We start from the raw sequence: 12,783 nt of genomic DNA, 5'->3' as shown, positions 1-12,783 counted from the left end.
CCATTGAATATGCAGGATCCATTTTAATTAAGTAATAGAAGCATGCCAAAGAGATTTGCATGTGTCTTGGTGAGTTTGTAAGGCATACTGAAGACAGATATAAGCCCCACTTAAAAAAAAAAAACAACAAAAAAACTTGAGATGTGCAAAGATTTAGTGATCTATCAAAAATTAAGGAGAAGACCCATTCCATTTCTGCAACCTCCCCTCCCCGAAAAATATAATCTTTTTCATTCTTGAGTATATGGAAACTGACACAGAAAGATATCAGATTCACAGGTTAAATTCTAGCAGAGTTAAGTTCATTTACACACAAATACAGTCTGTTGCATGTCTTCTCTGTCACCTTGTAAGATGTATCTTGGTCACATGTAAGGCTTGGTGACACATGTGGATGGGCAAAAGTGAGTGATGTCACTCAAACCAAACAAATCTGATGCTAATGTTGAATGTCAGCACATCAACATCACCTTGACTTATGTGGATGAAACACTTAATTCACTATATATATATATATATATATATATATATATATATATATATATATAAAATGAGAAACTATAAATGAAATTACCTTAACTTCATAAGAGGTAAATAATATCTAGTGGTGATAGTAAATGAAGTAGTAAGTGAAGAGAATAAATGCTCAGGATGTGAAATCAGACAGTAAGAGTTTATATTCTACTTGTATCATATACCAAATATCTATGTGATCTTAACTCATCTGAGCTTCTGTCCAGACAGGATGGAGGATAAGTGCAACTCATTTATTCCTTGATTCAAATATCTATTGAGGGGCAACTCGGAGTGACGCACTATTGTTAAGTACTGAAGAGACAGCAATGAAGAAGTCTGACATGTACGCTTGCCCCCATGGAGACTGCATTCTTACAATTCCTGACTAATGATAAGAGTTGGATGAGAGTCAGTAACATGTCTGGCAAAAGTAAGTACTATAAATTTAATTAGCATCATTATAACAGGAGGAAAATATTTCAGAAACCTGAAAAAGTATACTTTCTTGCATAATAAGTAGAATACAAAATAAACAAATGGGTTCTTCAGGTAAACTAAGAATACTAAAATTTACATGATCACTACATGAGATTGTATAATCTTTAAAAAAGAATATATCTCTGAAAAGTAGCTTAAATGGAAAAAAAATCTGCTTTTTGCATAAAAAAGTTTCAGCAATTAGCCATGGATGTATTTTGAATAAACTGTCTTTTGGAGGTAAAATGTAAATGAGAACATTCATCTCTGGATTAGCAATCACTCCATGGGCTGGCTACCTTCCTTCTCTTCTCTCTCTCTCTCTCTCTCTCTCTCTCTGTCTCTCTCTGTTCACCGACACCCTTTCTGCTACTCTTCTACATGATCAAGCAGTCATCACACCACAATTTATCATCTTCTCCTGTCAATTCAGCCATCATTCCACTCTGTTCTATTAGTTTTTCCTGCTGTGAAAATCCCAGTAGAATCCTAGGAAAACTCTCAGAAGTTTTCAGATTCTGCTTTGGAAAGCAGTGAACCACAATGTTATTAAAAACCAGTGACTTATAAAGGGATTTGTTCCTACTCGTAAGCAGAGGGGAAGTCCAGGCATTATCCTTAGAGTGACATTCATGCACAGCTTCCAACTGATGGTAGTCTTTCCTGAGCTCAAAACACTGCTCCAGCTATCAAATTTAAATGCAGTATTTTAGGGAGTTATTTAAAAATCAAAATGCCTGGCCCTGCGGTTCATTAAGTGTGCCATTCCAAGAGATGCGACTGCCAAAACTGGTTCATTACTATGAAGGTAGTTATCCTGTAACGCTGCAAGGCAAACATATTAAGGCTTTAGTCACATATGTGGCACACACTTCAAAACTCCACACTTTCAAAGGACTTCCTGGAGCCAACATTCCAACTTAGTACTCATCCAGTGAAACGGAAGCTAATAAGAAGCATGAAACAGTCCATACTATATAAGAATTTTGGCAGAACACCACATGTATCGACCCTACATAAAAAAATCATAATGCCATTAAATCATCCTAAACCGCTAACACCCATTCACAAGAATACTATCGTTCTTTCATCAGAAACCACATGTCATTCTGATTCATATATAGCGCTAAAAATATAAATTTGATAGAATGTGTCTAAACCTGACCCAGACACTTAAATATTTTCATAACTCCAGAGGCAGAAGGAAAACAGGCAAAAATGTCTTCACTGGTGCAATACAGTCAGCTTTGAACCAATGGCCTGGATGTAAGCAGTAGGTGGCAAAGTAAAATAGAAATGTTAATCCTGTGAGAGCTCTTGCCTGCTGTTTTACAGCCTTTCCTAAAGATTAAGAAAAAAGGGGGGCAGGGAAGTAAGGATCACACAAATACCCACAGAACTAAGAATTTAAAACAAAAAACAAAACGACACATACAAAAAAAGCCAGAAAACAAAGATACTACCAAATATCAACAAATGCTACAGAATAAAACAAAAGCACTGACCTGAAAACACTTTTTTTTTTTTTCCCAACATGAGATCATTTTTAGAGGGGTGGTAGCAGGAATGAATGGGAACATATTTAGTGAACTTAGTTTCTAGTTTAAATTTTAATAGAACAGCAGAATATTTTTTACTCAAGATAAAAGAAGAAATATTTATTTTGGGCAACATTATGAATTCCTGTATTATATCTACATATTAGAAAATAGCTTCTTAAGAAGTCTTCATTTTTCTAAAATTATCCAACTACCAGACAAAACTCTTTTTTTCTCTAAAAGGCCAAATAACAAATATTTTAGGCTCTGTGAGCTAAGCAGTCTCTGTGGAGGATACTCAACCCTGGCACTGTAGCTCAAAAGCAGCCACAGACAAAACGGAAGAGAATGAATGTGGCCATATTCTAATAAACTTTATTTTTGAACAGGGTAATCTATGTATCTTGTTGTTTTCAGTGCTCGTGAGATCTTCTCCTTGTTAATTTATTTCAATCATTGAAAAATGTAAAAACAACATTCCTAGCTTATGTACCGTACATGCCGTGGGCTAGATTTGGTCCAGGTTGCAGTTTGCTGAACCCTAGATTAGATATCGATAATGCAAGCTGTAAGAAATAAACGATGAGAAGACAAAGCTCAAATTATCTTTCTTTCTTTCCTTCTTTCTTCTTTCCTCTCTCCTTCCCCTTCTTTTTTCTTATTTATTGTCTATCTATCTGTCTGCCTGTCTTTGCATCTTGCAGTACACAAAGCATAATGAAGTAGTACCAGGAGAGTGGAGGGTCAGATTACCAGTCTCTCAAACTCAGCTGGTGTAGTAGTCCACTGTAAGGGGCTAATTGTAAGGGTTACTAGGCATTGAGCTCACATAAGTACCATAGAGATTCTGGGAGCTACAAATCATTCATAATATTCAAAGTGAATAGTTACATAAGATCCTATTTGCATTCCAATTAACTGTCATGTAAGTTGTTTGGTTTTTTTTTTAATGATACCTTCTTTGACAACTAAGGTCTTCATTAAATTCCTCTAAAATTTCCATTATGGTAGAGAGAAAGGAAAGCCTGGAGAGAAGCTTGACTCATGGCATTAATTGGAACATTATTATTTACTTTAAACAGCTGAAAAGCTCTCTGGTAATGAGGAATTTGGCAACACCATGACATATTATACCCTTCCTAAGACATTTAGATGCCCAAAGCTAAGAAATCCTTGGGAGCGGTGACCTGTAATTCTTCCAAGTTCCATTTCAGAAAAGGCTATTCTATTCACTTTTAGTAGCAAACAAGCACTGAGAACTCTCCCTTTTGAAGAAATTTCACCAACAATCCAAGAACTACTTGGGCAACAACGATCTTATACAAATATACTGGCTGTTAAGAGTTTCAGGCAAACAGAAATCACAATTTCTAAATTCGAATACAGTCTGATATAACCATGAGGATAAGATCCAACGGTTCAGTGAGCTATCATCTCTTCAGAAAGATGCTGTTGGCAGAGGGAGTGTCATAGCATGTGCTTTCCTATTAGAGTCTTTCAGAGACTCATGTGGCTTTGTAAGCAATCATTAGGGAAGCTTCTCAGTACAATTAAAAACATATGCCTAAATACTGTTTTTCAAAATGACACAAATGTTTAAATACCAACATAAAAAGTCCATGTAAAGGTGCCAGATACTTATGTGGCAAGAAAAGCCAAAGAATTTGTGCAAAAGTATGTTTCTTACTGACGTCTATCTGAATAAACACTGCTACACAGTGTATAAAGACTTGAAAATTTCCTCCATTAAATCTACGTATTTTATGCAAACTTTCCTGAGACAACCTGTGACATCAGAGTTCACATTTGACACAAGTTCCAAAAGAGAAAAAGAAAAGAAAAGAAAACAGTTACTCTTTATGAGTAGTATGAGATATTGAGAAGATGTATGACTCTAAAATTATCACTTCACCTCAAGGATTTTTTTTTTTTTAATGCAAACTCCATGCCAGATGGTCCAAGCCAAGGCTAAACGCAACTCTTCAAAGTCATCCATATGGAGGTTACATCTTGGGAGAACAGAGCTTGTATGCAAATGAAGATGAACTTTTGCAAATAGTTATGAATTCACTTTGTTATATGAGTAGCAATGGATATAGTCATGATATTCAAATCATCTTGGCATTTGTCAAGTTTACCAGGCACAGTGATATGCCTACAGAGAAATTACATATCAAGGAGAAACAGAACATTGGAAGGAAGGTGTGGTAAGAATACCAATATGGGAGACTGGATTAAGCATTGGTTCCAGAGTCTCAGGAGTGGATAAATTAAGCTTGAAGCATGCTGTTTGAAATGTTAAGGAGTTACACATTGTGTGCGATCTAAAAGTAAGATGTAAATCAACAACACAGATGTTGGCAGGGATGTGGAGAGAAAGGAACACTCTGTGCTCTTGGGTGAGAATGCACACTGATGCTGCCACAGTAGAAAACAGTGTGGAGTTTCCTCAAAAGCTAAAAATAGAACCACCTTATGATCCAGTAATTGCACTACAGGGTATTTACCAAAATAATACAAAAGCACCAATTATATGCACCCCTATGTTTATAACAGCGTTATTTACAACAGCCAAGATATGGAAGCAGTCTGAGTGTCCCTCGACTAATGAATGGATGAAGAAGAGATGGTATATATACACGGAATATCACTCAGCTGTAAAAAAGAGAATGCAATCTTGCCATTTGCAACAATGTGGATGGAGCTAGGGAATATAATGCTAAGTGAAATAAATCAGAGAAAGACAAAAACATAGGATCTCACTCATATGTGGAATTTAAGAAACAAGAAAAAAGCAAAGGAAACAAATGAGAGAGTCAAAGCTAAAAACAGACTTTTAATTATAGAGTACAGTCTGATGGTTACCAGTGGAGAGGTAGGTGGGGCATGGGGATTAAGGAGCGTACTTATTGTGATGAGCACTAGGGATGCATGGAAGTGTTGAATCGCCATATTGTACATCTATATTATATAACACTGTATGTTAAGTAACTGGAATTAAAATAAAAACTTAAAAACACTAAAATCATAAAATAAAATACAAAAAAAGGGAAGATGTAAATGCAAATATTGAGCTCAGGATATGACAGTGACGAGGGATTTAGGATTTGTTTGCACATAATAGATTAAAACCAAATGAATAAATGAAATGGCCAAAGAATATGTAAAAAGAAGAGGACTGTGGACAGAACCTTGGGGAATACCTACGCTCACAAGCAGGAAGAAGCTAGGCTTATGAAGGAAACTGAGAAGGAACTTCTACTACTTGTGGCCGAAGCAACAGGTAAAGAGAGATTCTACAATACCAAATGGTGCAAAGAGGAGATGGAAATGCCTCAGTGACTAAAGGTGCTCGGTGATTCATTGGGTTTTCTTATCAGGAGGACATTGAAGACCTTGGCAAAACCAGCAGTACAGCAGAAGTGGCCAAGAGTGAAGGTGTAGTCTAGTTTTGTATCCTGGTGTAAGGTTTCTAGCCAAGGATACAGTAGAGAATGAATGAACAAACAAAGTGAATGAGAAGATAACTGATAAAGTTCCTGGAAATTGCAGGAAAGGATAAAATTGAGAACAGACTAGAGAATGGTTAGTCTGGGAAGGAGGAATTATTTCTCAGGTATGGGGCAAACAAAGAGAGGACCAGTGAAAACACCCGTATGTCTAAGTGTGAAAGATGATGCCAAATATGCCTGCCAACAGTTTCTCAACCTCCGACCAATACAAGCTGAAATTATATGAGAGTGAAAGATTCAGATCTGGGGGTTTCAGTGTAAGAACAAAATAAGAATTTTATAGGAAAGTCACACTTTGTGGGTATTTTTTCTTGGCTAAATACCCACATCTTAAATTGAGTGAATTGTGAGTGCAATTCATTTCTTAGTTCAGAATACGTGTTGCACCGCTGCATAGCTTATAATGAGATTTATAGACACGTTTTGTATCTCTTTCTTTTATTTATTTATTTTTTTCCGTATCTCTTTCTTAAGCTAGTAGAGGAATTGCCTAATTTCATGAAGTAGTTTTGATATTATAAATAAAAAGACTTCATCACTTCCTGCAACATAGTCAGGAATGTTTGAAAGATGTTAATTACTGTCTAATGGCAAACTAGAGCTTTTTCCTCTCGAGGAGTGGTTCTCAAACTTTACTGTGTATTGAGTTACTTGGCGGGCTTGCCAAAACACAGATGGCTGGGTCTTACCCCTAGAGTTCCTGGACTGGGGACCTAAACTTTGCATTTCTAATAAGTTCTTGGGTAATACTGATTTTGTTGGTCTGGGGAACACATTTTGAGGACCCCTGCTATAGAGCCAGTCATTTCACATTCATATAGATTTATAAACAAGAGTATTTTTCACTCAGTTAGTCTATTAAAATTGGCAAACTATGGTTGTGAATATATTAAAATACCACCGTTAATATTTTCAAAAAAGTTATTTGTATTTGTTATTAAATTTAAGTGTCATCTAGAACTGTCTATCATTATCATGATCGCTTAGAGAATGGCTCCATGTATTTGTTAAGAAGTTGCAGAATTTGCTTCAGTTGAGAGACACACTTACATGCTTAAGATTTCTTCCCATCTTTTCTTTCAGCTCATAATTATTATCTTTCTCTATTATATGTGCCAGCGACTGTTCTAGGTGCTTTACATATATTAACCCATTTGTTCCTCACAATAACCCTATGAAGAAAGGGTTTTGAAGAAATCAACATTGGAGTCTCTCTGGTTCCAATATTATGGTCCTTACTTATTAAACTCCTTTACTGCACATTGAAGGATAGTTTGAGCTCAAATGCTTACCTGTGCCAAGAAACAAGACATGGTATCTACCGTCAGCAGCATTCACTCGATCCACAGCTATCTTTGTGTACTTGTAATCGGTGCCTATGCGAACAATCAAAGGCCTTCTGTGGATTGGGTATACAGAATTATACATGAGGGGATGGTTTCGGATAAAAGTGACAACATCATCTGGAAACTCCTTAGTAGTCCGCATGTTGGGTGTAAATGCTCCTCCTGGGCACTAATAAAACATTTTAAAAAGAACCAAGTTAGTAAATAGTTACTTCACTTTAGTGATAACTTTTCAAAGGTTATCACTAAAAGTCCTACTTTTCAAAATACTTAGAAGCTTAAGTTGTTTTAAGTGCAGCTCCTCCTTGACTTATGATGGGTTTAAATCCTGATAAATTTGTTGTAAATTGGAAATACCATAAGTTAAAAATGCATGTGATACCCTTAACCTACCTAACATCATAGCTTAGCTGAGCCCACCTTAAATACACTCAGAGCACTTGTATTAGCCTACAATTAGACAGAAATCATGTAACACAAATGCTATTTTATAATAAAGTGTTGAATAACTCATGCAATTTTTTGAAATACTGTATTAATAGTGGAAAACAGAATGATTTAAGAATAGGAGCTGTTGACCTTTGTGATCATATAGCTGTCTAGGAGTTGCAGCTCTCTGCCTAACCCAGCATCATGAGAGGGGATCGTGTCACAAATCACTAGTCTGGGAAAAGAGCAAGATTAAGTATTCAAAGTACAGTTTCTGCTTAATGTGTACTGTTTTTGCACCAGCCATCATAAAGTCAAAAAAAAAAAAAACAAAAAACACGAGATGAACCATCCCAAGTGGGGACCATCTCTATTTGCTCTCCATTGAGGAGAAAACAGCAAGACTGTATATACAACTATCTATAGAAACCGAATTAAAAATATACCCAATTTGACCATTTGAGCAAGGCTAAGTCCACTTGTCCTGCTCCAGTTGTTTTCAGAGAGCAGTTGATGCCATTCTGTCTATAACTTCTTACCTTTCCACCCCTCTCTTTTCTATTCTTATTTTGTGCCAGAAACAGTGTTGTTAGGGTAAAAAAAAAAAAAATCTTGTGGATAAAATCTAATGCTGTTACTGGCTAACATAGCTAATCGTTATCAAATTCAATCAGAACTCTAATGGGCAAGAGTTTTTATTCCATCTGATTCCCTCCTCCCAAGAGGGATTTCTGGAGTTGGAGCTTGGCTTTGGTGTGGTAAATTAGACCTGACCATTCCCCTCTAGACAAGACTTCTGTGACTTTCATTATCTTTGGAATAAAATTACAACAGCTTAGCATGGCCTACCGATCCCTGCATATCTGGTCTGCATCTACCATTGCCCTAGTAGTTCTCACTGTATTTTTTTTTTTAAGATTTCATTTATTTATTCATGAGACACACACACACACACACAGAGAGAGAGAGAGAAAGAGAGAGAGAGGCAGAGATACAGGCAGAGGGAGAAGCAGGCTCCGTGCAGGGAACCCCATGCGGGACCCGATCCTGGGACTCCAGGAGCACACCCTGGGCCAAAGGCAGGCGCTAATCCGCTGAGCCACCTAGGGATCCCCAGTTCTCACTGTTCTTGAGGCTCAAGCATGCTCCCCCTCCAGGACCTTGGCACTTGCTATATTCCCCATTTGAAATATGCTTCTCCAGATAACTCCATGGTTTTCCCTGTTACCTCATTCAGCTCTCAGTTCAAGTCACTTCTTTAAAAGTGGCGACACACATAAAAATAGTTCCCCATCTCTATCTCCACTCTCTATCTCCTTAACCTGCTTGATTATTTTTTTCACAGCTCTATTTACCTAGCTGTATATTACGTATTAGTTGCTTGTGTGTTTACTGCCTGTTTCTCCCTCTAGAATGTAAGCTACATGTTGACCTTGACTGGTTATATTTTGTTCATCGTTTCACTCTGGGGCCTATATATAACAAAGCTGACAGATAGTAGATATTCAACAAAGGATAATTTAACTAGTGATTTACTCTATTACCGCTGGCATTCAATTTTGGTTCAGGGCTGTATGAAACAGGAGCCTCGATTCTGGCCAGGAGAGGAAAGATTCAGAGCTTCAAGTTCAAAGAGGCAACTAGAAAGCAATAATAAGATCTGAAAAAGGCCTGCTGGACAGCTTCAGTAGTTCTGGAAAGAAGGTATAACAAGGGCTTCTGGGGAGAGGATTCCATTTATAGGGCATCTGAGGCCAAGCTCAGGGGTAGGCTGGGAGCTGCTGGAGCTTGGAATGCAAACTTATCCATTAATAGGATCTGTGTTAAGTTATACAAGCAAAACTGTTGGGTATAATCTTTAACATATACACACACTATTTGTGTAATCCTATTAAATACCTGACAATATTTCAAGTTTCAAAAGCAAAAATACTCAGGTATTTAATGCCATATTTTCTTGAAAGAAAAGCACTTCTGTTCTAGTTTTCATTTATTCTCTTATGAGAGGTAAAAGGTAAAGGAAAGCAACAAAGCCAACTTTCTGATCAATAGCAAAGGATACAGCATCTGTAGCAAACTGTAGGGTGTAATGGGGACAGTAATAAACTGGAAAGTTGTGCCTTATTCCAAACTGGCAATGAATACTCATTTCTAGCTATTGCTCCTATGCAGGAATATAAGCCTAGTGTGGCCAGATTTCAACGGAAGGTAGAAATGTGGAATTTTATGTGAAATCTGCCAAAATTACAATGTTAACTCAATGTAAAAAGAGAAAAGCAACGTTAGGGACCCAAAAGACATGGTGACTTGTAGGTTAAATCCTTGCAACAATTATCCCACAAGGTTAGTGCCCCTGGACCAGTATCGTTGGGCAGACCCACTTTTGCAAATAACTCTCAGCAAATTATTAATATTGCCTCACTCACTTAGACTGTATGATACTGAAGGCAATTTTTAGACTCACTTTGACCAGTTAACATTACTAGAACTTTTTTCAGGACCAGTAAATATAGTTCTCTTTTTATTGAAAGGCACAGGGAGCAATTAAATGACTTCACTAAGGAGAGATAATGAGACAAGTAATAAAACTAAGCCTCTGATTCATTATCCAATCAAGCGACTTTCATCTGGGGCTCATATGCTTTTCTTTTAGGAAAAAGCATTATCTTTAAATATACATGTTTATAAATTGCCCACAAAAAAAGACCAAATGGGGAAAAAGAACTTCATTTGATGGTATTCTAAAATGATGGATGTGTTCCATACTTCGGGAAAGTGTAGAATTATGGGTGTTCTCTACCCTCATTCTTCACACAAAGTGGAAAAAGGGAAACGCATTGCTCACTGAATGAAAAAATGGAAAGAACAAATGCATAGGCAACCCAGCTCCTCATAAAACACCACTAATTATGGTTTGCTAAGCTGAGAAGTCCCCTTAAATATTTGCAAACATTCTCATTTGTAAGTGCCAAAGATCCAAAGTTAGCATATATTACCAGGCAATTTATATAATTTCCAGTTAGCAATTACTTTCAGGTGTGATAAGGTTATTAAATTATAAGTGTCTAGTTTCTGGGTTTTACTTAATTTAAATTCAGTTAAAAATTATGTCTCATGTGCACAAAAGTATACTTATTAAATAGGTAACCCAAACAGATCAACTCAAATCAGTTATTTTATGTTCATTCAAATGTCCCCCATTAGGGACTTCAGTTTTATGAACTTCTTGCTTAGAAACAAATGTTTCCTGGTAGGAGTATTTTCAAAATCACAAAATAAATCTTTTTGACAAGAATTAATTTTTTTCAATTGATTCATGGCATAAACTTTGCAGATAAGACACAGGATGAATGACAATGATGGTGACAAGAATAAAAATGGATTACCCTTTGCAGATTCTCTCTCTGGACTTGTGAGTTTGCTCAGTGTAACATTGCCAAGTATAAATAAAATTCATGGACTTATCCCTCATCTTGTGATATGTGAAAACTTGTGTACTGAGATCTCAAGATAATAGAACATCCACCAACTATCATAAAATAAAGCCTCTGTCCCTGAATGAGGCTGGTGTCTCATTCTTCAGAAGGTTGAACTCTACAAATAGTCATTAAGTAGTTTGGGTTAAACTTCTCCTTTAAGCTGGGTTTTTTTTTTTTTTTTTTTTTTTCCAGTTCTAGCTTTCTGTTTATCGGGCAGTGATAAGCACTCCTTTTTTGAGTAAAGACATTTTAAGTGTTTTGATTACTAAAGTGTTGGGTGAAATGCTAGGAACAATAACAATGCCATGTTAAGGAAGTATCAGCAATTGTTGCCCTCAACCTAATTTCTTCCCTATTTTTAGCTATTCTTGACACCTGCCATCCTCCGATGCTCCTAAATCTCACATCCATGATCTTAGTTTTCAGTATTAATATACTCATATCTTAATTCATGTAGCTATACCTTGGACACTTTTTTTTTTTTAAGATTTTATGTATTTCTCCCTGAAAGATACACACACACAGAGAGGCAGAGATATAGGCAGAGGGAGAAGCAGGCTCCACGCAAGGAGCCCGACGTGCGACTTGATCCCAGGACGCCGGGACCACACCCTGAGCCAAAGGCAGACACCCAACTGCTGAGCACCCAGGCATCCCTCCTTGTGCATTTTTTTATTCAAAAAGCATTTTGATGTGTCCAATAGAAGACACAAGTATAAGAAGCCACCATTATCTTGTAGACATAAGATTCTTGAAAGATGGGCATATTCAAAGCAAAATAACAAGGCATATAATGATAATTTAGGACAAATATAAAATAAATATCAAATCTTGATTCATGATCAATTGCCATATATGGTTAAGAGCCAATATTTTTTAAATGAATTCAGAATAGAGCAGAGAACTTAAGGCTCTCTGAGTTGGTGGAAAGGCTTAGAGATAGAACAAAAATTTGGAATACCTAGGAAACTATAATGTGGGGCATTGCTGGGTCATAATGCTCAGAGTGAAAGAAAGGTAGGAGTTGAGGTTAAAAACTGCAGCAAAGCAAAGCAAAACTAGTCAGAGAAGGAGTGACTGACATGGTCAAGGGGAGCTTGACCTAACACTTGAAAGATGAGTGGTGTATGAATAAATACACGGACATGAATAAATGGCATTCCAGAATCTGGGTTAGTTTCTGGCATTGGTCTTTGAAACTCGTATTCTGAGAGAAACTGAGCTCATGCTTAAACCCTTAGTAATCTAGGCCCTTTATTTAAAGCCCAAAGAGTTATATAGCTGAGGACATGTACTTATGCACCACTTGGTCCATATTTTACTTTCATTTATCCCTCACTGCTGACAAGAGTGCTCTGCTCCAGTCCTACTAGCTCAGGGGGAGCTTCTAGAACTCCCTTGTTAATTTCCATCTTTGCCTTATAATGTAAGCTGTAACCTTTGTCTAGAAGAGCATTCTTTCCCCACCCAAATTATTCAAATCTGA

The 12,783-nt window shown here is 36.8% G+C and overlaps 1 protein-coding gene across 1 annotated transcript in view; it reads right to left on the bottom strand.

The window, feature by feature from the left end:
- Positions 1–12,783, bottom strand: part of SEMA3C (semaphorin 3C) — a 180,195-nt gene that overhangs the window by 49,264 nt on the left and 118,148 nt on the right. Inside the window, exon 12 of the mRNA XM_077863864.1 lies at positions 7,336–7,558. Within this exon, the coding sequence (XP_077719990.1) occupies positions 7,336–7,558 (223 nt within the window). The remainder of the gene's footprint in view (positions 1–7,335; positions 7,559–12,783) is intronic.

Source organism: Canis aureus, chromosome 21, assembly GCF_053574225.1.
Source record: "Canis aureus isolate CA01 chromosome 21, VMU_Caureus_v.1.0, whole genome shotgun sequence".
Lineage (NCBI taxonomy): Eukaryota > Metazoa > Chordata > Mammalia > Carnivora > Canidae > Canis > Canis aureus.
The sequence above is the reverse complement of the archived record's forward strand: the minus strand, read 5'-3'. Positions and strand labels throughout refer to the sequence as shown.